A 26,791-nucleotide genomic window follows, 5' to 3' on the forward strand; every position below is an offset into this window, starting at 1 on the left:
TCGACAAAATACGAATAATTCTGGTATCTACCTCAATGATAAAATCGCTCTACTAGTGTATTGGAGTATATATATGCGCATTGCGACAAAAGATACTTAATGGAGGGGAACGACCGTATATGTGTTGACCAACTCTTTTCTTTAATTCAGTCAAGTGAATATAAGTCTCTTAGAATGTGTCACAGCATGCAAATAAATCATTTTTTTATTTTAACTTTGTTATTATTTTTACTGTCATTGGCAATGACTGATACGAATAACAACAATAATAATAGTTCTAATAATTCTAAAACTGAATTAGAATTACCAACTGAAGTGTTGAATAAAAAATTTATACCTTTTAATGAACATATAGAGACTGTTGAAAGTACAATCATCAATGTGCCCGTTCGCTGTCCCCCTAGTATGGTAAAAGTTGGAAAACGGTGTCGAACTATTTTCTAAATAAGGTATGAATCAATCAAATTTATTGTTATGTTTTTTATATGCTTATTTATGGGTCCTCGATTGTTAAAAATTATTCATGCTCTTACTAGCATCTCAATAAAATAATAAACTATTATTTAAATCATAATTTTAGCTTTACAAAATCAACACAGTATAAACTGACACGAGTGGAAATTTTTAGGAGATAATTTTTCCTAGATTGAGAGATATTAATGTTACAATAATTAAAAAATTTTTTTTAAATTGCTTAAAATAACTGTGTGTATATTTTTGATTATTTTTTATTTGGAATGTGTAAAATTTTTTCTTGTTCCAAAATAACTTCGATCTTCCTTACAATTTTCTTGGTTCAAAAAAATTTTTTGTCTGTGTAAATTTTATTTCTGCTCAATACTTTCTTGTTTTTATAATGAATAAAAAAATTCAATTATTTGATCTCTAGCATTATTTCATGAGGCATATTTAGATTTTTCGATGTTTGAAAGGATTTAATAAAAATGTACTAAAACTTAATACGTAATAAATTATAAATAAATAATTGAATAAAATTGTGAGTCATATGTCATTAAAGATAATAATTTTTCTTATTTATCAATAAAAATCAATGTCAACATTTAACATCCTTCATGATTGCACAAGTACTAGCAACAGTATTTATTAAAAACATTAACATTAATTATAGCAAATATTGCTACTTGTTAATAAAATATGATACAAAAATTTTTAAATTCTCGGTTGTTATCAGCAGTGTCCTTTATGAAAGATAACACTCGTTCTAAGATAAACGACCAGACAGTACATCAAACAGTACGTGCGTGGAATCGATTTACTGATACACTGATATGTTATTATCATGAAGTAAAGTCTGGATGATTTATATTTAAGATAAAATAAGTTAAAATCGCTAGCATCGATGAATTGCATCACTTTTTTATGATAATCTCTTAACAAATGCGATATTTATTAATATATTTCATTTACATTCAAAGCTATTCCATAGTTCACATCCTATACGGTTTGTCGCGTCAAAAGACAAATTTGAAATGCGTGATAATAAAGGAAAACCATGGTGTAATGATACAAATGAGGATAATTTTTCAAATTTTAAACTCAAAATCGATTTTTTAAAATTTTATGTAGCTGAAAAATTTCAATGAATGCGTTTAATAGAATGCTTCAGTGGTTTTACATGCATGGATAATTTGAATTACTATTGGCTTTTAACATGAATGGAAAGTATCTATTAACAAATGATACGATGTTGGTACTTGATTATCTACAGATGAGCTGATACTTAGCGACTGAGGCGTTACTGAATATTCTATGTGGATAACAGCGATTTCTTTGTCGGCCATCGTTATTAATCTATAATTCCGATCTTATGATAATCTCACAACTTATTTGTTTTTTTTGTTAAAAAATAATTAAAAAACAAATATTCGGCATTAGGATTTTCATAAAATATTTTAGGAATGTGCGATAAATGATAAAATTAATGACTAAATTTTTTTATCGGTTATATCATTGATTGAGCACTCAGATTGGTATTATTACCGGATGGCCATAAATCGGGAAATCCTAATTTATTGAATTTTATTAATGAATTTTGAGGAAAGAATTAAAATTTTTTGGCTATCGAATTTATCTTTAACAAGTCCAAAATTAAAAATTTCGTTAACCCTATAGATGATTCTTTGAAATGAATCTTTGTGTTTTTCTTTAAAAACATTTATTCATTTTTAAAAAATTTTATAATAGATTTTTATGAAAATTTCTAATTATTTAGAAAATTGTCCTTTGTTGATTGAAAATGACTGAATAATAATTTGAATTATTTGCCAAATAACATGAATTTCAAATTTAACTAAATAAAGAGTTTCAGTGGGATTCGAATTACGAGTGGTTATCACGGATCATTTATTCCGTTTGACCACTAAATTATACAGTAGAAATAAAATATTTGTGTCAAACAAACTAGTTTGTCAGAGCAACATATATAAGTTAAAATTGATAATATTATTATTTTACTAATCTAAATTATAATTATAGGATAAGCCCTCAAAGCTGAATTTTTTCTTAATATTTAATAGCCTGTAAATATGCGAATTATAGAGTTTCGAAGTTACACGGCAACAACTTTTTTTAAGAAAATTTAATGCCTTACAAAAATATGCTAATCAAAACTTTATATCTTAAACGGTTCAAGAGTTATTGCAGTTTTAATGAAAAAAAAAAAAAATTTTTAGATGTTATTTAAAGGAGAAATTCTCAATGACTAGCGACACTTTTTAAAATTGAGCTGGAAAAATGTGGAAAATTTTTTTTCTCGGTGTTCTAGGTCCTCTCCAAGCCATAAATGGCATAAGTTAGTTTTTTTAGCTCAGCCTATTATGTAGTTGTGAAAATAAAAATTTTTTTTGTCTATTTATATGTCTGTGAAATTCAAATATCATTTCATTAATATCAAGCATCTTCTAGTAACTTTACTCGTCTTTTGTATGGTTTCATGTCTTATTTGTAGTAAATTAAATTTTCCAGTTAAATGGTAGTAATATATAGTTAGAAAGAAAAAAACTTGACTTGATGAAATGTTTTCTATTTATCTGCATAAATTTGTGAAAGATCTTGAAAATACTATTCAATATACACTCGTCACAAAAATTAAGGGCCTTATCTTCTTAGCAAACTCTATAATTTGAAGTTAAGAAGAAGAATTATAGAAAACTCAATAAGTTTCTTCAGGAAACTACTGTAAAACCTTTTTAAAATTTTTCGGTACTGATGTTAATTAGTTTAGTCGCAACAACAATTATTAACATGTATAATATATATATATTGAATAACTTTACAACAATAAAATTATTTCCGTGCAGCGTTATTGGATAAATAAGATCTTGGAAACTGGTACGTAGAACTATGCTCATTAAGTTTGAAATGTAATTGAATAATTTAGAACCGAGAAGCTATATGTATATATATATATATATATATATATATACCGGTTGTCTACTGCTTTACTTTGTTCCTTTGAATGTTCATACAGAGTGATGGTTTTGATATGCGATGAAGGTGAAATGTATTGATGAAGAAACTTTGATCTGTGACATCAATTTCTAATTAATCTCACGTCCCGACATTAATATCTGTTGGATATTATTGAAATACCATACTCGACCGAGATAAATTCTCAGTATTTGTCTACCTCTTTTGACTTGTTCTGAAAGCATTACTCGTTAATTAATGAGTGTTTAGTATTTTCGTGCTATTTTAAATAGATTCTCGAAATTTCGCAGTATATTAGCATCAATAATTATAAAAAAAATTCATTAAAATAAAAATCAACTAAAATTTCAAAATCTTGAGATTAATTTTTATAAAAATTTTTTTTTTTTTTTTTTTTTTTTACAATTCTTGCAATCTTAGTAAGAAATTATTCAATCCAAGTTAATTAAATTTCGTACAGCCTGAGCGCGAGTGCCGACGTTGGATTCTATTTTTACAAGATTTAATTGGAGCGATACATACATAAATTTCTCACACCTACAAGATTTCTGTAAGCTAATTCGTTTAACGCAATATTAAAGCGCGTAATTTCGATATTTGTGATGGAAAAATTAACTCTATTTTTCATTTTTATAAGATTAGTTAATTATTATCTCATATGCTTATTTTTATAAGTTTAAAACATTTATAAATTCGATTTTTTTTGTGAATATTAATTGCTGGCAATAATACTCTTCAAATAATCAAAAATGACTTATTACTCCTGCAATTAGTTAATAAATTGCCATCCTTAATAATTTTTTATTCTTTCAATAATTAAACTCGAAAATAGCTGATTAAATTATTTTCTAAATGCAGCGCATAGACTGAGTGAATGTCACATCTCATGTTTATTTAATCGACTAAACTTTCAGCACCTACGACACTCATTACTTTTTGAAATGTAAAAGAGGTAAGTCTATTTTTTCATTTGATTAAAATTTCATATTGACGATCGTATGGTAAATGCGAACCTTCCATTAAATATATTTAATATTTCACCCCATCCGGGATACTTTGAATAATTAATGATAATAAATTTGGCGGTAGAATCTACGAGCATAATTAAATAAAAAGAAGATTATTTTTTAGAATGGTGTTAAGTGCTTTTCCTGCATTGCAATAGGATGATGCTTTTTCAGATAAACTGATAAATTATTCATCAGAGCTTATTTGGGTATGCAACAGTCTTGGACGGTAAATGCAACAGGATACTAGGAATATTACATTTATAGACTTCTTGTCTGCTGTTGTAAAGCAAATTATTTCTTCTAACCGCATAAGCGGTTTTTGTGAATAATAAGTTTCATTAAATGCAATCAATTATTACAAGAATCTCCAAATAGCATCAGCTTTACATAATTGACTTTATTTTCAATTTATTGGCGTTGACGTTACGATGACAACGGCTCAGAATACAGTGATGATATTTAAAATCATGGACTTATCAGCTATTTTACTTTGGAAGTGATCAATAAATGCTACTTATTAATGACAGGCGATATGAAGAACATTTCGTTCTTAAAAAAATAAAAGAAATAATATTTTTGAAATATTTTTTGTGTTGTAAAAATTTTTTTTAGTTTACGATAAAAAGAAAGTCTAAAAATTTCCACGCAATGTAAAAATATTTATTTATCTTTGCAGAATGAAACCAAAGAAGTTAATTTTCAACGTAAACACTGACCTCCAATAACATTGAATACTTTATTTAGTATAAAATTTCAATTGAAATGTAAAAACAGATCAACAAGTTCAAATACAATCCGATCAGACGAAAAACATAAAATTTTTTCACCCGAAAATCGACCCGGAAATTACCGATATCTCTCTATCTATTCATAGCATCGAACCCAACGTACAGGAATATTATAAAAGTTTATTTCGTACTAGTAGCATACTTTAATTTAAGGTTTTTTATTCAGTAGCTTTCGAGATTATTAGATAACTTTTGTGGACAGATAAAACAATATTTTTATCATAATTTTTTCGTGCTAACGGATTTAAACCGCAGATATTATGTAAATCTGCTCAAGTTTACTTTAGTTCTGAAATATTTATTTTGTGGGAAACGGGTCTATAAAATTATAATTTTCATTACCAAACTGGTACTTTGCGAGGAGTCTCATAACTCACAGCTCAATATATATTTAACAGACGGTTTTTTTTTCCCTCAACGATATTGAACTACAAAAAAAAGTTTCCTACAATTTAACGATTTTTTTTTCTTGATGCAATTAATGTTGAAACTTAGTAAATGAAAATAATTATTGAATTATTCTTAATTCCTAAAATGTTTTTTAAGCCTCGAAAAAAGTGTAATTTTTTTTTTCCTTTTTTCTAAAAGCGAATTTGTTGAAAGATTTAGTGAGAAAATTCGTGAGAACTTTTTAAGCAAAGGTATTACGGTAAAAAATTTGCCGAGCGAATCGAAGAGGGTGAAAATGTTTAACTGGATAGGTTAGCATGAAATATCCCATACTACCATAGTAACAAAACTTCCCACTTTTCTGAGTCAATATCGCTTTAACAACAGATGCGTTTTTTCATCAGTTCATCACATATAAATATTGTTTTTTTTCATAATATTGGTATTTACAATACACGGGTTTACACTAGCAAAATTTTTTGAAAGTTCCGCCATGAGGACAAATGCAATAATTAAATTTCTATAAAATCTCTTTAAAAGGTCATTATTTTCGCTTAGATACTTATTCTGAAAACCATCAACGGAATTTTATGATAGAATAAGAAGTTATTATAAAGCTATGTATTGTAAAGTTTGTCTTTTGTATTTATATTCATCATTATATTGTCTTTATCTCAACCAATAATTTTAATTGTTTCTATTTGTACTTCAATAAGTGGCTCCAATGTGAAAACAGTCAGTCTCACATAAGAGTTCCGTTAATAACAGCTCTGTTTAATATTTCAGTGAAAGAAATAATTTTTGTAATAAATACAATATCAATAATATAAAATAAAATAAATGAATTGTAAGAACTCTCTGAAATACGAATAACATTCGTCATCAATCGATAAAAACAATAATATATTAAATCACGCAATCCGGTTGTCGATGTAGTAAAGATTGAATTTATTATTTAACTTTGAATAAATTTTATTTAATCCTTAAAGTACTAACTAGCGATTGGAAACCACTGTCAAACCTTTCAATTTCTTGAAACATTGTTTGAGAATTCCTAACCACCCAGAAGCCATGTTTAGGCAGCTCTAGATATGCAGATTTTTGGGGTCGAAGTGACTTTAACTGGCAGGGTAAATACCTCGAGCTAGATATTTTCCGATCCTCCTGACCCGAACAAATGTTGAAATGCCTGATTTAATAGCTGAAACGTTGGAGGCTGTTTTTATACATGTATAAATAGATCAACGATCAAAAATTGCGGTTGTAAGAGACGTCTTCATAATAAAGAAAAAATTTCTAAGAAACATTTCATTGATCATACGAAAAATCCTTCCAAATTTTGCTTCTAAAATATTTTTTATGAACTCCTGTGGCCAAATTTTCCGATTTGGCCATATCAGTTTATTTACTAAAGAAAATAAATAATTTTTCAATTTTTATAAAAATATTGTCACAAAAAATTACGCATAGGTATTTCAAATCATATTGAAACATATCTAGTCTGATTATCCATCCATGAACAGTTACACCAGGATGTATCAAATATTACGTATACTTATATGAACCCATCAAAAAATTTTTTAATGGGATAATTATTTTTTCTGTGTTGACGGCTATTTTTTGCAGCTTTAACATCCATGAATATTTTATGCCACGGATATTATACCTGCGGATATTTTTTCCGGTTACTTTGTTACGGAAGTTGTTTTTTATCGCTTAAAATCAATAAAAAAACACATTTACGTTAAATTTACAGTATTTCTGAATTATCAACTAAAACAACTTCGATAACGATCTAAAGTGTCGAAATACATATAGGATTTATCAAATATCCGAAACTGACATCTGAAAAGTCACATAAGTGCTCCATAAAACTAATGGCGATAAAAAAGACATAAAATCTAAAAAATTACTACTTTTTCCCGGTAAATATACAATCAATGATAAATCCTATTTTTTAGGCTTTGAGTCTCTTATCGAGTGTACAGAACAATAATAATAGGAACGACAACGACTAATGGGTTTTTTCATCGATTGTCAATTCAAACACAGAGGTAGCTTCAAAAGCACATATTGCATCATTATCATCATCCAGGATACGAAATCAAAATCGCTTGAAATAGTTCGTAAATAAAACTGAAGCATTGACTGGCATTATAAAGTTCTAAATGTTGATGTTCAGAAAAAGCAGACACTGTTCGCTATAAATTTCTGAAAAATTTTTTTCAACAAAAAAAAGTAGTTTGCATATCTAGTGATACAAATACTTGACAAAATGTATTATTCAATGCATACTTTTTAAGAGCTCGGAGAGCTCTATAAATTTTTTAATCAGAATAAAATGCATAAATCCCATTTGTTATCCAGTCTAATGAAAAAGTCGCTTTTTTTTTTTTTATTTATTTATTTATTTTTTTTTATTTAAAAGAAACTTTTAAACTGTATTAATATCAAAGCCGAAATTTAATATTAATGCACTAAAAATTTGTCCTTTATTATTTTTGTTTTACTTTTTTTTTTCTTTTCATTGCAAAACATTCCATGGCAGTTTCTCAATAGTCGGCAAAACGAGCTTTTTTCCATGAATCGACAGATGAGACAAAACGAACAAGTTTTACTTTGTCGTCACAGAATTATATACGATCTCATGTTTCGAACAATTATAAGTCTGAACAAAAAATCTGGTACTCTAAAAACGAAATTCATTCAAAAAATTACTCCATCAGTACAGACATAAATCATTATTATTATTATTATTATTATTATTATTATTATTATGATAAAATGATAGCTATGAGCATACAGTCAGGAAGGAAAGACACAGTACAACGGAACCATTTCCCGATTCCATTTAATTTAATGATCTGCATCTGTATTAGCATATATAAGATAAAATAAACTCAAGACCCTTAAAAATAAGCTGATTCGATTGATTGGAAGCTAAAAGTCGTTGAATGCGATCCTAATCAAGGCATTTGTAAATTGAAATTAAATCATCATGCAAAATGTAAGTGAAAAAAAAAGTAAACAGAGATTAGATAGAGCTGTGAGATAAAATTCTATTGACGTTGGTTGTAGCGGCGTCGACGAACTGGAGCGCATTTAGGTAGAATGCTGCTTTGAAAATCGATAGTAGCGCGTACGCGTACGGCCAATCGCTACGACCTTTCGCCACATCCACCTACGAACCCTGGACCTCATACAGGTGCGAATCTCAAGACCATTTCCTAGCAGTAGTCTGTCTGTTTTTTAATCTCCTTTTTGCAACCAAACGCTTTCCGTACTTTGCTCCAGTCGCTTATGGATTATTTTCCCTTTGATAAGTTGCGAACATAAATTAATGGTTTAGTTTGCTTTATAAACATTGAATTTGAAATCGGATTAAAGTTTGCTGGAAGCATACTCCATAATACGCCGGTGGATGATGATGTAAAAATATTTAAAAGCAAACCCAATTAATGAACGAAATATTTTTTTTTTTTTTTTTTTTTTTTCAACAAAACAGAATTCTGATTGAGATTGGAATTTATATTTATATTTGTATTAGCTAAAGGATAAAACGCAAGCGCAGATGACATACGCGCGAAAGAATCTCTTGAAAGTAGAATCCTGATCTCATCCTCCTCATACTCTGTACAAATACAGACGTACTGGATGTATGTATATATAGTTATATAGTTGTAAAGAAAAGTTGTCGATGTCGGGGGTGCTTTTTGCGAGAGTAAAGTTAAAGAGAGGAATATAAGGATAAGGATAAGAATTAAAATAAGGACAGAGCGAGCACACGGGGTAGGAAAATGTTGGGAAGAAAGAGAGGATTGACACACCAGTAACTGCAATAGGTATAGTAGCATCCAGGTGAAGAAATGACGAGGACAGCGGTGGATAAACCTGGAACAGCAACAGAGAGAAAAGAGATATAGAGAGAGCACTCCAGCCGAGCACGCGCAGATCCAGCGGGATCCCGAATAGACTTTACTCATAGAGCAGTCGCTCCTTTGCTGCACCTTCGTGTTTCATCTACCCAAATTATTTTATTGCCAAGTCAAAGGGCACTGTGCACTCGATACTGTGACAATTTATTTAGTGAATGCACTACACTGTTGATTGGGTTTCTTAAATTTTAATTCGGTGGTGAGCTTTTTTGTTGAATAAAAAACGCTTAATAAACATTTCTCGGTGGCTCAGTTGTGCTTTTCGGCGTTCATCGTCGCCGTGTTAGGTCAGTACGATTTAAAACAAAAATCTATAGGTCGAACAACCCTTTTGCTGCTGAGGTGTCGCTACTTTGTGTTGCTAAAATATCCGGATAATTGTTGTACGCTTTTCGTTTTGTTTTATTAGAAGCATGTTTTGTCATTTTTGTTTAGATTTCATTTTAATCTAATTTATTTTTTATTTATTCAATTAATTTTGTGATTGCCGTATAAATTGTTGATGTTTTGCTGCTTAATTTTATTTACTTTTCATTTTATTTTGTTTTCCTTCCACTTTAATTACTGTATAAGCCTCTCGAGTTTATTGCCACTTATTGATTTCCTCAGGTTACGCATTTCTAACGAAAATTTTCACCTGTTTACCGAGCTCATCGATTTTTTTTACCGAAACTTTTTTACTACCCTAATTATCAAATAACGTAACATTTAAAAAAAAATTGTTTTGAAGTAAACTAAAATTTATTTGTATAAATAATAATGAAATTTTGTGACAGTTAGATTATAAAAGACGAAAATCAATTTCTTTGTTGGCAAAAAGTATAAATCAGTATCGTTCGGATAAAATTGTTACAAAGTAGCTGCGCCCAGAGATTCATTTTCTTTATCCCTCTGTTTCATCTTCTTTTTTTCTTATCAGCTTTCTTTATCTCACTTACTTACCTAGTCCTCACACTTACCTTTATGTACATGAATGATATTCTTCAGTCATTGTCCCACCAATTGAGTGCCCTCACTACACTATATACACATATACAGGCATAATAATGTATATCTACTGAATTGTGAAAGCGTAACTTGAGGGATCAAATCGATCGATCGACATAAGCCTCCTTGAGTTTTCCTAACCTAAGAATACATTGGCTCAAGTATCCGTAGATATAGATGAGAGCTCAGTATCTTTATAGGAATAGACACACATACATATATATATATATATATATATATATATACTTCACCGAGTAGATAAAAGCAACCTACCACCTTGTGATTCTAATATATCTAACCTCCTTTCTGACCATCATCTTCTTTCCACACTCAACTATCTTCTCTCAATAAAATGATAAACACTATTATTTTATGTATAAGTTATCGTGAATGAAAAGTAATACAATATTGATTGGATTATAAAAAACCAGGATCATGATTTTATTCATGTTTATGAATTACGTGCATTAATATCTAAAATCTATCGTTAAAAATTGTAACAAAATAATGAATGATTCTTTTTTCTTCGCAAAAATTTAGAAATTTTTTTAAACATTAACAGCATTTGTATTTTTTTTTAAGTTAACATTAAATTAATAAATACTTAATAGAGATAGTATTTAAATTATTTAGAACTTTTTAAACAGTTTTATTGATTATTCATGATATTTATAAAAGTAGAACTAATTTTCACTTAGTAGGTGTTTGAAAAAAAAATATTTTGCATGAGAAGCTTGTTTCATCGTAAAATTCAATTAATTTATCAATTAAAATTAATGAAGAGCTTGAATTTAAAAGAGAGCATTTACATACTCCAGAATACGATGTTAAAAGATAAATTATTGTTGATAAACCGTAATCTATTGAAATTTTTAAAAGTAAATATTAATTATTTTTTAACTAACAACAAAAATATACAATGTGTTTTTTTGAATGTTTTAAAAAAAAATTTTGATGATTTATGAAGCTTTCTTTTGATTCAAAGCTTCTCAAATGTCGGCGAGGTGACAAATTTGTGAGATCTTTGTCCTCAAAAATAGATTTCTAACTCACTTACTTCTCATTCAACGAGCTTTTTCTTCAAATGAATGGTTTAAAGTCAATTTATCTTCAACACTTTATCCTTTTTTTTTTTTTTTGTAAAAATTTGATAATTAAAATTTGAAACAGAATTTAATTTTGAGATGAAAATTTTTCCGTAATATTTTATACAAACTACCAAAGATTGACTACACTATTTAATAAAATAAATTTTTTAAAAAAGTTAAATACAGTAAAAATGGACTTTTTATGAATTTTTTTCTTTTTAAAGCATAATTAATTAAAAAAAAAAAAAAAAAAAAAAGACAGTTTTATAAATTAATACATGCTCACAACCATGTCAAATTAAACTATCAACTAAAAGCTTTCTAAGGATCCTTGAACATAAAAAATAAAGAATGTGTAACATAATTCAATTTTAATATCTCTATACAAAGGATTTTTTATTCGCCGTCGCGTCTATTAATACCAACCATTATTAAAGACAATATTATCTCTCATAACTCGATTAATGCTCAATATTTTCTTTCAGAAAACTAATTGGGCTTTTACTCTCTATAATACCCAATAATTGATTTATTCTGAAAAGAGATAATGGAGTACAAACACTCGGCACTCGAGGAATAAGATTATGAGTTCTTAAAAAAACGTTATTAGTATTATTATCTCTTTCACAATATGTCGATCGATAATTTAATTGCATGCATTGTAGCATATAGTCTATCCATTATTCACCTTAATTAGCTCTAAACTGATGAACTGAACATTATAGTTGTAATTATAATTAGAATAGTAATTATTGTGTCGGCAGAGAAAAGCATCTTCGCGAGACAAGTAGTTAATTTAACTGACCTCGTAAGGTCACGCTTGAAACTTGACACTTGTATGTTCTTTAAGCTCTTTGAAAGAGTTATAAAGTAAAAAGTCATTTTTATAAATGCACTTTGATCTTTAACTCGTCACGTACATACGAACTGAATTGCCAGAAGGTTAAATATTCATAATTTGTTTATTTTAGTTAGTGAGCTTTAAATGCAAGAGATTTTGATTACTTTGAACTATAAAATAAAGTTTTCTGCAATTTGTATAAATATTTACGTTAAACATTACAAATGGATATAATTATAAAATTTAGTTATTTTGTTTCTTATATTTTAATCGCAGGAGAACCAGAAATCATGTTTAATTAATAAAATTATCACTCGGGATGGCCCCCTACAGCTCCGTGTACTTGGGCATCTGGGGAGTTTTTATATTTGTTCTAATAAAAGGTGAGTTTCATGTTTAAATATTGTTTATTCAGTATCATTCTCATTATTTCTTTTACTTTTTTTCTCCTTATCTTTATTCATGATGCTCAGGTATTGACTATATATAATCACAGCTATAAATAATATTGTTACGTTCAATTAATTGTTTGATAGAAAAATATTTATGAGACGACAAAAATACTTCATAATACCAGAGAGAAATGAATATCCACGGAAAAATAATGTAAATTGATTCAAGAAAAATTTTATCTTCAAAATTTTACTTTTGTTTCGAGAAATTCACTTTTGAATCAAGGAAATAAATTTTTTTGAATCATAAAAAAAGTTCTTTGCTTAGGAAATTTTTTTTTTAGTGGATTAAAATGGGCGATAACGTTGATTCCAAATTTTATCGACTTTTTTGAGGACTTTTTGGAATAAATTTACGTATTTATTGATTGTTATAAATTTTAGATAGATTAAACCAATTTGTTTCTTCTTTCATTGTTATAAATTCATAAATACTCAACGCAAATTTATCATATTATCTTAGAATAATTTTATGCGGAGATGAAATAAGAAATCGTGAACATTATACTCTTATAAAGTTAAGGATATTCTCTTCTTCAGTCTTAACGGTATTAAAATTGATTACTTTAGATTATAGGATCTACTACGATAATATTCAAGTATAATTCCTGCGCTTATAGGATCAAGTTGAAAAATACATATGGGGAAAATTCTTGTGGATTTCTCTTATATTTATTAAGCTTCATGCATTTTTAGAGCTTTACCCACATACAAATAGATTTTTGCGTAATTGATGAACATTATTATTAGTAAATATTTATTATTAAAAACGTCATATTTTCTATAAATCTTTTCCTCTCTACAGAAAAAATGTGCTCTTATTAAATACGATTCATTTCCATAATATTGCAAAAATCAAATTAAAAATATTGCAGTGGGTGAGAATATTTGAATATAAATTTAAATAATAAAAAAGTATAAAACAAATTATTTCTTTCCTTATTTTTTCAACATACCGGTGCATTGAATCGAATTAAGCTTTGATTTCAAGCTTTGGGGTAAAAATAAAATTATAACGCACATTAATGTGTCTTAATAAACTATTCATTTTTATTCGGTGTCTTACGGTGAAAATTTTTTTCCAAAAAGCTATGAATATCTTTGTCATAACACTATTGCACCAATTCTCAAGATCTTGTTGAAGCTATTACTATGTTAAACAGCAACTGTTTCCATTCGACAGTATTACAGGAGCTATTTCAATATTATTAAGGCATAGCATCCATAATCCATATATAATAACGAAAGTAACTACAATAAGTATAAGTATTGTCATTACTGACTATTTTTAGGATATTTTTTCTATGCATTGCGGGGATTTCCATATAATTTTGTTTCTGTATTTTTTGTCTACTAAAATATTTTAGTTTGCAATAAAATTTTTCCGTGATTTCGTCGAATAAAATATTCAATTAAAAGTTTTCTCTTTAATATTCAATATTCTCGCCTATATGCATACTTATCAATAAAACATCGTCTAAAAAAAGTAATTCAATGTGTTAATTTGAATCTCACCAGTAAAAATAATTCAAGGTATTAACTTATTTTTCTATTAATTGAAAAGAGAATTATTCAAAGACTTAAACGCCATTAAGATTAATAAAAAAATTTAAGTACGTACAAAGTTATATTAATTAGAAATAAACCATCTTGAGGTTTTAATTTCATTATTTAATATAACTGGTAACTGCTGCGGTTTAGTTTTTATTTCTGAGAATTACAGCTCTCGTAATTATTGCAATAATAGTAATAAAAAACAAAAATAATAATAACAATGTTTTACAAAAGAATAATTAAAACTTACTCGTAATAAATATATTTTTACAACAATGTTTGTTGTTTATTGAAGTAATATTTTACGGTACAAAAAAATTTTGAATAATCCGACTGCTAATAATCGTGTTTGAAAGGAGGATTTACTTAAAAAAAAATGGGAACAGAAATCTCGAATCGGCTTATTTAATAAAAAAAAAAAAAAAAAAAAAAAAAAAAACAGCACGTTCTTTATTTTTTTTACGAATTTCAATATTTCATGCATAAATCGATGAATCCAAATGTTTTTCTAAGTCATTTAATATCTCTGACTTACACAGAATGTTCTCTGGCGTCTCATCGATTTATATTCAGAACCTGATCGCGATCGGAAAATGTTACAGGTGATGCCAATAACACTTTTTAAAAGCTCCAGTTTCTATCTTTACATCGGAAAAGTCAATGTAGTAAATATATTTTCAATAAAACTTAAATCGTTGGAAAGCATATCTTCCATGAAATAAAATATACTACAAACTAATGTACGTCCGGAAATCTTTGATATCTGTTTAATGGTTTTCCCGTTCAACTTCATGTTTTATTAATATTCAAAGATATAAAACTTAAATTTGAATGTCAGTAGTCTACTTGATTCACTTTTTTAAATATTAAAGAGTAAAGTGGAGGGTGAAAGATAATGTTCAAAAAGCCATCTAAGATGACTTTATTTTTTAATTTTTTAACTACATGCAAAAATAATTCAGAACTTGTGTTTATCAGTTCTACTAATCGATATTAGACGAAACTAATAAAAGGAATAATAAATCAATTTAAAATCGAATATTTATAGAATTTAAATAATAGATCTTTGTGAAATTAATAATACTCGCTGGTATATTTAAAATTCTGATATTTTCGTGTTCCCGAAATAAATATCAGGAAGAATAGGTTCATGATTAAATATTTCAGTACAAAAATAAAATAATGAAATTCTAATTTAAGTATCTTGTTATAAATAAGAAATGTACTGTACGTTATTTTCAAAGTTTCGATCGACCGCGAATTTATTTTTTTTTTATGAAGTGTCTGGAGAAATATTAAAAGATTTTAAAAAATTACAATAATTTTAGTCAAAACTTATAAACTTAAAATTTGTATTCGTCTTGAAAGTTCAAGATACTTTTTAATCTTTCTTTTCAACAACTATAACTATATCAATGACCAAGAAGTTTCTCTAATTGCCTGCACTAATTAGAGGAATTACTACACAGAATTAAAATTATTCTATAAGAATCACGAGTTTAGGAGGTGGTTTTAATAGAAAGAACCAGGATGCAAACTCTCTAATATATACAAAAGTTTATTTTCAAAATTAGATAAAAACAATGTTTTTTCTTCTTACAATGTAAAATAATTTATTCATAATATTATATTCTACGTAATATTATAATTAAATAATTAGACGTGACGTATAATAATTATTTGAGAGTGTATCGCTCTTTTTGACGTTAACCCTTTGATAAAATCCATTTAAGAGTAAGAAATTTCTAATTAAATTTTTAATTAAAAATTAAAAAATTAAAAAATAATTAAAAGATTTTTGAATATTTAAAAAAAATGAAATATGTCTAGTATGAAAATATAAATTAACGTTTAGCGAACCGGCCTACTGATTATAAAATACCTATAAAATATTTATATAATACAAGTGACTGAAATAACGGACAACTATACATACAATTGGGTCTTTCGGATATTTTAACACAGACATAGATTTTGTCACGAATATTATGCGCGCGGATTAAATCCACGACTGATATCCTCACTCAATTGATAGATTTAAATTATTAACATCACCACTGGTTGCTAATCAAAGGTAATTGCTAGCAAACATTAACTAATAACTGTATCCGGCTCTAGTAGTAAAAATCCACTTGAAATAAATTCAATTTTAATTCGAGTGTCATTAATTAAAATGTTTTTTTTTTTTTTAATCAGCAAAGTGCAATGTTTGAAATAATGTTTATTAACTTACAAAGCGCATTGCTTTTGTAATCAATAAATGTTTGGAGTACTTACTTTCATTTAAAATTTAATTAAATACCTCAATTTAACCGTGCATCCATATTTACTCTGTCATTAATAATTTAATTGAAATTCTCTATAAATCGTTATGCTGCTACTGTGCAATATTATTGAGTGAATTTAACATAAATTTAAAAAATTGAAGAAATATAGTGGTTTTGGCTTTATTAGTATCAATATCATATGTATGGGCGTACTCAAATAAATTAATTAATTAATTAAAATTTTTTGAGGTTTCCTTTTCAGATTTACTTTGTCATATTTATACTTTATTGCAGCATAAATTGTAAAGCGTAAAACCCTTTGTTCTCGTATGAAAATCAAAAAATTGATTCATCATTTTTATATTACCTCAGATCGACACTAAAAGTATATTTGAAAATGGCGTTTTTTATGTTAAAAAATCAGAAATTATATTCAAAAATTTTTCACTATGTTAACAAGATATTTTTCGAGTAGCAAGATAAGAATAATTCAAAATAAATCATTTCTTGTGTAAAGTAAAATTTTTTTCATAATTTTTTATTTAAAATTAATTGTTTTTATAGATTTTCCGAAATAAAAACAATCATTTACTAGAGAAAGAGATAATTGCCTGCAGATACGATAATAATTGACATCATTAATCCATTACTGTTGTTATTTTATATTTCAGAATCAAGACCAGTCAGTTGGGAAGAATGGTGGACGTATGATGGAATTTCCGGTGAGTTGAATAGTTAATAATTTAAATAAAAAGATCATTAAAAGTCAGTTAATCGATTGAATGAGTGACTGGAATAAAATGTAAATATAAAATAATTGAATTACTAAATAATGACTTTTAACTTTTTGTTATATTCAGGGCCGGCTTTTTGGGGTTTAATTAACCCAGAATGGTCACTTTGTAATAAAGGACGTAGACAATCTCCGGTAGATCTCGAACCTAAGAGACTACTTTTCGATCGCAATCTTCAACCGCTTCATTTAGACAAACACGCGATACGAGGAATTCTCGCAAATACTGGCCACGGAGTAGTTTTCTCCGTAGACAATGGTACACAACATCCCGTCAATATATCAGGCGGGCCGCTGAGCTATCGCTATCAGTTTCATGAAATTCACTTGCATTACGGGATGAGTGATCACCTGGGAAGCGAACATACTGTGGATGGCTATGCATTTCCCGCTGAGGTATACTTTAGTGACCACTATAATAACTCTTTATCTCTAATTAATATCATTATTGTTTCCATTCTATCCAAATTATATCATAATATATACATCGATTTAAATACACTTTACAAAAAATGTATTTTTTGATCAATAATTTGAATATTTTACTGTTTGACCTTCAAATTTTATCAATTCTATCACTTTTAAAGTTTTGAATCTTTCGTTTATGTATCGACAATATTTTATCAATAATTTTGAAAAATTTTATCTTCTTGATTTGAGTAGAAAAATTCTAAAACTAAAAAATTTTTCTTCGTTCAAAAATTTTTCTTTTAATTCAAGTTAATTGGTTTTTCCGTTCGTTACAATTAACATCTCAACATAGAAATTTTCCCTATGCAAAAACGGAAAAAACTAATTTTTTTCTCCACGCAGGAACACCTAACAGGCGTAATTATTGCACTCGCTTCTGCGTATACTAAATTCACATGAATACTCGTGTAAATAACAGTACTTGCCTCACAGTTCGTGTATTATTCACACTCATACTCATGTAAACGCGCCGTAAGCTATTAACTTATGCAGCAAGTACATTCATAACGTCAACTAATCTATAATAATAATAATAATAATTACTGTTATAAATAATAAATAATAATGAAATTTCTGTAAAAATCTCTAATTTGACTGCTCATTTTTTTATCTATTATAAAAAATTGGAAATAAGCGAGGCAATAAAATCCGAAAATTTTCAAAGTAAAACTAAATGTAATTTAAGAAGTAAATTTACACTATGAACGCAAGTTTTTCAACACTAAAAGTATTTTTATTTTCTTCTTTGCAATAATGTCTCATTTTATCCAGAATTCTGATAAATTTTATGGCATCTTATGTTCCTCGGGTTTCTCCAGTATAAATTTTCCGGAAGAAACTTTTCAAACGATAACTCTAATAAATTTAATTTAAGGTAGAAAAGATGGCATTACTACGTTTCTACTTGAAATTTTATTTCCAGAAAACAAAACTACTTGAATGGACAATCTGTGGTTCTGATATTTACAAAAAATTTCTTGCTCCAATTATTTTTTATCGTTAAAAATTTGGCGTTATTGTGTAATATAAAATAATAAAATAAACTAAGAGTTGAGTTCATATTTCTATTAAAAGTTGGGTCACTAAGAAGGATAACGTTAGATTTCCAGATTTAATAAATTATCGAAGTATTTGGCCAACCAAAATTGAACTGTTTATTAATTTAAGATCTTAGAAATAATTATATCTGAGAGCAATATTTGATTTGATTTTGCTATTGAACTTAAATTGTTAGATATACAACCACAACGAGGGCATATTTATTCGATATAACATAAATAGCCAAAAATTAAACTTCACAAATATTTTAAACTAGAATTGGTTGGCCTAATATAAAGCTAATTAAAATGATCTAATTTATCGATTATTGACAAATAATTGTATTTTTTTTTTTTTTTTCAATAAAAAAAGTTTTCGAGTGTAATATTAAAGCTTGTATTCGAAATGTGTACTCCATTTATAAATGAAATTTTTTTTTTCTATAAAAAAGTAATATCAAATAAAGACTCGAAGTTATAGTTCAAATAAAATAAATGCCGCGAATTCGGTGATATAGAAAAATGATGGATTTTGTTTCGCAAACATACATATTGTTCGATACCAATAAGTTCGTGGAATTTAATTTATTTCTACTTCACTTTCAATTTGTCTTCACAACGTGATATTACTTTTTTGTCATAAAAAATAAACGTTTGTAAACAAAATTCAGGTTGAATTCATACGAAATAAAAATGATTTTTCAATTATTATTTAAACAAAAACGGTAATTTCTCTTAATTACTTTTACATGTAAATTTAGCATTGATTTCAATCGGGGACACATACACGCATACTTGACATTGTATCGCACATTCTCAGAATAGTTTCCTCGGAACTGAGAATGTCGACGTCTGATGAAATCTAGTTTGTAAAATCAGATTATCAATAATAACTTGATCATTTTAAGAGTATTTAATTTTATTGGTGAAGCAGAAAATTGTAAAAATAAATTAAATAAGAGCGGCTGAAGAGCGGTGCTTAACAATATACTAAAAAATCAATAAAAATAAATATAACGTCACTCCAATTTTAATTTTGCTTCACAAGCCGAAAATAAGTCGCTGATTAAATGGAGTTGCAATTGATCGACTAACATATTTATTATTTAACAATAACTTCCTTTATTCACGTTTTGTAATAAGGCGTTGATGAAATTATTTTACAGATTCAAATATTTGGATTTAATTCTCAACTCTACAGTAATTTTTCCGATGCTCTCCATCGGCCTCAGGGGATTGTTGCAGTTTCGTTGTTACTTCAGGTAAGAAGCTTCATTTACTTAAAAAATCAACCGGGAAAAGAGGCTTCTACAATGAAGATTTTATGTATTAACGATAGTAATAAAATTTACTTAAAAAAAATTACAATTACAATTATAAATATTTTTCAACATTCTTTAAATTTTTTTTTTTTTTTAAATCTAAAATCTTTTTTTTGCTTACCAAAAATCCTAAACGAACATATTTGAGGTAAAATAGAATACTGCTACTTTGAAATAAAAATATTTTTTGAATCTTAAAGCAGTGTTTCGTTTTACCCAGGGTTCACATGTATTTTAAACTTTCAATTAATTCTATGAACATTTAAAATAATTTATTTTAGCTGGGAGACCTCTCAAATCCCGAGCTAAGACAGTTCACAGATAAATTGAACGAAATTAAATTTGGAGGTGAGTTATTATTCAAATTAACATTAAAAATGAACGGCCGGGGATGTTTGATCGATTTTTTTTAGATACTACCCTGTATGTATGTATATATAGATACTTATATGTATATATAATATGATATGGATGAATGCATATAAATTAGCAAGGAAAGTTTAAAGTATAACGTTATCGATCAATACAAAAATTACACAGGAGAGGTCACGGAAATTACTCGCTTCGCTGTACGAGATCTTTTACCGGACACGAATCACTACATGACGTACGAGGGCTCCATCACTATGCCAGCCTGTCATGAAACCACAACATGGATTATTCTCAATAAACCAATATATATTACTAAGCAGCAGGTGAGAATTACAATCAACTACTTTGTTATTATTCTTGCGGCATAAGCGATAAATTTCATTCATAAAACACTTTTTTGTTCAAAAATATTGATAATGAGGATTACATTTTTCAATACCATAAATTTTGAGGTAGAAATAATTTAACTTTAGTTAGAGAAAGCATAGATTTTTAATTAATATTTAAACTTTACACCAATGTTAATTATTTACATAGAGTGAAGTTTAATTAAATTAAATTTTAATATTTTACAACCATCAAAGTTTTATATTTGATATTATCAAACTTATATACAACACAAAAATAAATAGCAAAAGGTTTCCTTTGTAACTTTGAAATGTAATTTATCAAATTAAATATAAATAATTTATTCAAGTTATTTAAATGGAAGTTTCCTAAATAATTCTTTTAAATTGTAATACGGAGGGAGGAGGAGGAGGGTGAAATATAGATGCCAGAGAAATAATGAACTTTGTGAACTTAAATACGTTGAATCGTTATTCTACCTTTATTTGAAATAACTAATGGAAACAAATTTTCTATTGCCATGAGAAAAAGTACATTATTTACCTGAATAACTGCAGTTTTTGACATCAAAGGTAAAAATACTCATGAACTCGTGATCAACGTAAATAATTTAACTATTTAAATAATTTACATTTCAGTATTTATATTATTACTAATAGAGATCGACAAATCTTGTTCAAACCGAATCACAATAATAGTTGAATCAAATATCAAGTAATTCAAAAGGTTTGAAGGTTCAAACTATTTTATTTTTTCGAATATTCAATACAAATTTCGAATCGAGCTTATACTGTAAAAAATTTCGGTGTGAAAATGGATCCGGAGCACTCGACACGGCCGTGTAGTGTAAAATAACGGTATAAAATTTTCTCGGTGTAAATTTTCTATCCATGCAATTTTAACATGGTGTAATCTACTTTTTTTACACTATTGCATATTATTCGATATGTTTTTGTTCAATGAGTTACAATTGATCATTGAAAATTTTCAAGTACTTAATTTTTATCCTGAATTAATAACTATATCAATATTATCTATACATAAAATAGTTTGTGAAACATTTTAATATTTTTACAATTATTTATCTCGATTATCTACATACTACTGTAAGTAATTTAACAATATACACGCTAAGAAGCTTATGGTAACGATTACCATCATTTATTTTTATCGATTACAATTACCGATGATAAAGATAGCTTATATCTTTGAAAACGTCAATAATTAAGGAATAACATTGTATCTTATCCACTTATGATATTTTTATCTAAGATATAAGATCTTAGCCCATCTCAATATTATAATACACTTATTGAAACCTTTTACTCGAGTACTCACATGAATTTTTTATAGTTTTCTCCCCTCCGGGCGTAAAACGTCAACTTTAGCCCCCCGCTGCGATTTATGAAGTCGCCGCTTTCTATCTCCATCGAAGAAAAAAATAGTATTCACTCCATGGGCAGATAATGATTTACGTAATAGCGTATAAATGATAATTATCACGTATGCGTATTTTTTATTGAAAAATGTACAATTTTTATCTAAACACTATACAAATTTGACACCGTCATTTTACACTAACACAGTTCTCGAAGACTATTTTCGCATAAAAATTTTTTACAGAATTTAAACGAAAAGTTTAACAATCATGTTAATTAACAGACAATTATACCTCGTACCCGTTTAGTTATTTTTATTTTTCTTCATTTCCTTCTTTAAATATTTATTTTGCGCTGATGAAAACGAATGATATGGTCTTTCTTTTTATTGAAGAAACACAGTAATATTGAATTGTTTGATTTCATTCAATCAAGATATTTGATTGACTAAAAGTCAATAGTATAAATGTAAAACATGAAAAGGTGAATTTGCGTTTAAATAAAATTCACAATAAAAATAAAAAAAAAAAAAAACTATGCCATCGAATACCATACTTACAGTTAGTGATATAAGTACGAGATTAATCTCGTAAAAATAATAATGCCACAGATATTTTTTTTTTTTTTAAACGACGTGGAAATAATTAAATTTTTGTAAAAGTGCTAGAGGACCTTTTTAGAAAAAATGTAATTAGCTACTGAATTTTATATGTAAATATAGATGTTAATCAAATAAATTAGCATTAGTTTACTTAAAACTCTTATTTTTTACAAAACTGAAATTTTATCTCTGAAGTTTTAGCGTGAAATAAAAAAAATCGATGCTCAGCAAAAAAAAAAAATTTATTTTTAGTTTTGACTAATTTAAAATTCTCTGTGACTTTGAGGAACCTGTCATAGATGAAAAAATTTCAAAAATAACTTCATTAAGTCTCTCTAATAGACTAACGGTTTTACCATACTTATAACAGGTTTAAAGTCGAGAGAACTTATCTTTCTATCCTTTAATAATAGTTGAGTACGAAAATCTGCTGTCAATTTATAATAAGCGTCTCAAAGTCTCTTTGTACCAGAATAATATGATAATTTTCTTGAAATATTCTCAATGCATAAATGAACATTTATAATGTCAAACGTAAAATGTGTGAGCTTGAAGTAAATCCAACTAATCGTGCTGGATCGTGTTGGGCTTTAAATTAAGTGTCAATAAATTTATTTCTAATGATTGTTACATACCAATCGAATTATTTTCGCGTCCCCTACAAGGTTATTAGGCCAAACAGTTGATTGAAAAATTTTCTGAAATAATTTTTTCCCAATACGGAAAAGGTTGCAATTAAATAGGGAATTGATTAATTCTAGTACGACATAATCATGAATCTTGCATAATTTAATTTTTCGTTCATAAATTTAAGATCTGTAAAGCAACGTGTCTTATAAACTTTAAAAATTCTGTACAAACATTTTTTATGAATCTTAGAATGAGGATTTTCCGTAAATTGTTTCATCAAAACCAAATTGCTTAATATAAATTTATAACTTGATAGAAGATTTGTACACAACTCCACGCAAATAGTTTTAGAAAATTTAATAGCAATCAACATTAAATTATATTCAAATCCGGTGGTAATAGACTTATTACGTTTGTCCTCTGTGTATCCTCCGACTAGTTGATAAAACTTTTAAATGACAGACATCCATGAAGAAATTAGGTGAAATAATTTATGAGTATCTATTGGGACATGACATTTACTATACAGCCTTGTTAAATTTCATAAAACAATTCCTGCAAAACTATCATCGACTGAGCATAAATTTATATTAAACACTGTGAATATATTGACCTATATAAAAGTTTTCAAAGACCTGCGTCAAATTTCTGGAGCGATTCGCAGAAACTTTTTATCCGCGGATTTATCATAACGCCCAGTCGTAGCCCATAATTTACTTCCAGCTTACATATTGTAAAATTATTTGAATTTTTCACGTTTATTATAAACATGTTAATTTTTTATGCTACAGCGGGATGTTGCGGCCTTCAGGGTCAACCGTTTTCCTAATTTTTTTTTTTTTTTTTTTGCAGAAATAGAATAATAACTTTACCTTTCACGAAGCTTAAACCGATATAAAACATTGCTAATAATTAATTACAATCACATTATACACAAATATAAAAATAAGACTTTCTGTCGCTATTAGATTATAATTAAAATTTTATTTCAGCTTATTGCTCTGAGAACTCTGATGCAAGGTGAGAAGCGACACTCAAAAGCACCATTGGGGAATAATTTCAGACCACCACAAGTACTGCACCATCGTCCTGTACGAACGAATATCGATTTCAGTGTGCAGGTAACGTAAAAATAATTTTATTAATTTCTACTAAAATTTTCTAATTTAATACTAATGATTTTTTTCTTAAAATTTTAGGGGGTGAAAAATTGCCCGACTATGTATCGAGATATATATTACAAAGGTAAAAAATTTTTATCAATCATTATATATTCACTTTTAATTTAATTTTCTAACGTTATAATTGAAGACGTGATTAACCGAAAGATTTACGACGTAAAATAGAAATTTTATAAAATTTCCAATGAAAAAATTAATTTTCTGTGTTCTTAAAAATTTTAATTGATAGACTTTTCTACAAGTATTTGTAATTTATTCGTAAATCTTTACGAAACATTTTTTGAGCATTAAAAATTTCTTTAACATTTTAACTTATCAGAAACTATTATTTTTTAAACAGTTTTCGATTACGATATTAAAGTTCTACTCAGAAGCATAATTACACCAAATATGTAACATAACTTCAGCCGCTCATGTCTTTAATTACTCTAACTCTCATAACTAGCTTAATTAATGAGTATTCTCTAATGAAGTGTATTTATTTTCCAGCAAATAGTTGGGAACTATCCGACTAAATGAGATATTATTAAATGAAGTGCTGCTGTACATGCTTTTTCAAGAGTTATAAACTTTATTGTATAAAAAAATTCAACATATCAATGCGCGTAAAACCACGTGGCACAATTTCATGCAAATACTATATATGAGTATGTCAACAAAATGAAGAAAAAAAGAATATATTAATTGAAGGATAATTGCGCCAATATAACATCAAAAAATGCTTTGTTGTAATACTTATTAGACCTCATTTGCCAATTATGTTTTGAGTGAACAAAATAAAATAAACACGATACAATAATCTAAATAGATGATTAGAACAGTAAAAGTAACGTAAAAAATATAAATATATGAAATATATATGGGCGTATATATACATATATAAGTAATTACATATAAATCCATCAACGCATGTATTTACTTATATAAATGTGCATATATAATATCTGAAAACGATGAAAGCTATAATTATTGTGGCCTGCGTGAATGTAACTATAATGTAACTATATGCAAAAACAGAATCATACACTTGACATCTTATATATACATTTACATATACATATGAATTATACATATCACACATGCAAACATCTCGACACTCATACATTCATTATTTATATGTGCGTATCTATGTGTATGAATGATTATTGATTGCAGATTTATACTATATTCTTGTAATAAAAATGTGAAAAAAAAAAAAAGAATTTTAAAAATGTTATTATACTGTCATCTTCCGAAACAAAATGATCTAACATATTAAATTTATTAAGCGACAAATATAATTAAGCAAATTTGAAAATATTGTTTTTTTTATCTTTATTAGACGATACTGTGTTGATTTTTAAATATTCATTATTTATTTTGTTACTGTTATTAATTATATATTTTCACTTATATTATTGTATTTATTTAATTTTTTATTATTTTTATTTATTTGTTTGTATGTTTGACTATTTAAGCTGTTAGCAATATTAAATATTCTTTGAAGAAAATGGAAAATATTAATTATGTTTATTTACTCTTGAGTTAATAATAATAAAAAAAAAAAAAAAAAAAAATAGTGTCTTCAAGAGAAACGTCATTATTTTTTCAAAATAGTAATTTTTAAATTATACAATGAAATAAAAAGCATTAAATTATTTTTAAACTCACGAGCGGGTAAAAATTAGAGCTTTCAATTGTTATTACCTGAGATTCACTCTGAAACAACAACAGAGACAATTTTAAATTCAAATTTTAAGTATTTATGTTAAAACGACCTACTCACTAATTCCTGAACTTTTATTAAGATGAAATAATAGCCACCGCCCACAGCATAAAATGCGGATTCTATTTGTTTCACGATAAGTACTCTATTTAATTGATAAGATCGTGATCTTTACAGCGGTCATAAATAG

General features: G+C 27.2%; 1 protein-coding gene across 2 annotated transcripts; it reads left to right on the forward strand.

The window, feature by feature from the left end:
- Positions 1-26,078, forward strand: Carpb (Carbonic anhydrase-related protein B). 2 transcript variants are annotated; one of them, XM_074254035.1, is made up of 10 exons: positions 1-449; positions 12,766-12,872; positions 17,434-17,484; positions 17,623-17,951; positions 20,230-20,325; positions 20,667-20,733; positions 20,926-21,080; positions 24,708-24,836; positions 24,915-24,960; positions 25,386-26,078. In XM_074254035.1, the coding sequence occupies exons 2-10, from the start codon at positions 12,809-12,811 to the stop codon at positions 25,409-25,411; spliced, it is 963 nt and encodes a 320-aa protein (XP_074110136.1). In that variant the 5' UTR covers positions 1-449; positions 12,766-12,808; the 3' UTR covers positions 25,412-26,078. The 2 variants fall into 2 exon arrangements, with proteins under 2 accessions (XP_074110136.1, XP_074110137.1); XM_074254036.1 differs by lacking the exon at positions 1-449 and adding an exon at positions 9,564-9,860.
- Positions 26,079-26,791: the final 713 nt, after the last annotated feature.

The sequence above is a fragment of the Cotesia typhae genome, unplaced genomic scaffold (assembly GCF_013202065.1).
Source record: "Cotesia typhae breed Kobodo isofemale line unplaced genomic scaffold, CoteBio_Ctyphae scaffold_13, whole genome shotgun sequence".
Taxonomy (NCBI): Eukaryota; Metazoa; Arthropoda; class Insecta; order Hymenoptera; family Braconidae; genus Cotesia; species Cotesia typhae.

Bases quoted from the DNA above. Each gene is read 5' to 3' on its own strand.
- Carpb (XM_074254035.1), top strand. From the start codon at position 12,809: ATGGCCCCCTACAGCTCCGTGTACTTGGGCATCTGGGGAGTTTTTATA. The intron at 20,734-20,925 runs GTGAGTTATTAT...AAAATTACACAG, and splicing joins GAACGAAATTAAATTTGGAG to GAGAGGTCACGGAAATTACT. The intron at 24,837-24,914 runs GTAACGTAAAAA...TTAAAATTTTAG, and splicing joins ATATCGATTTCAGTGTGCAG to GGGGTGAAAAATTGCCCGAC.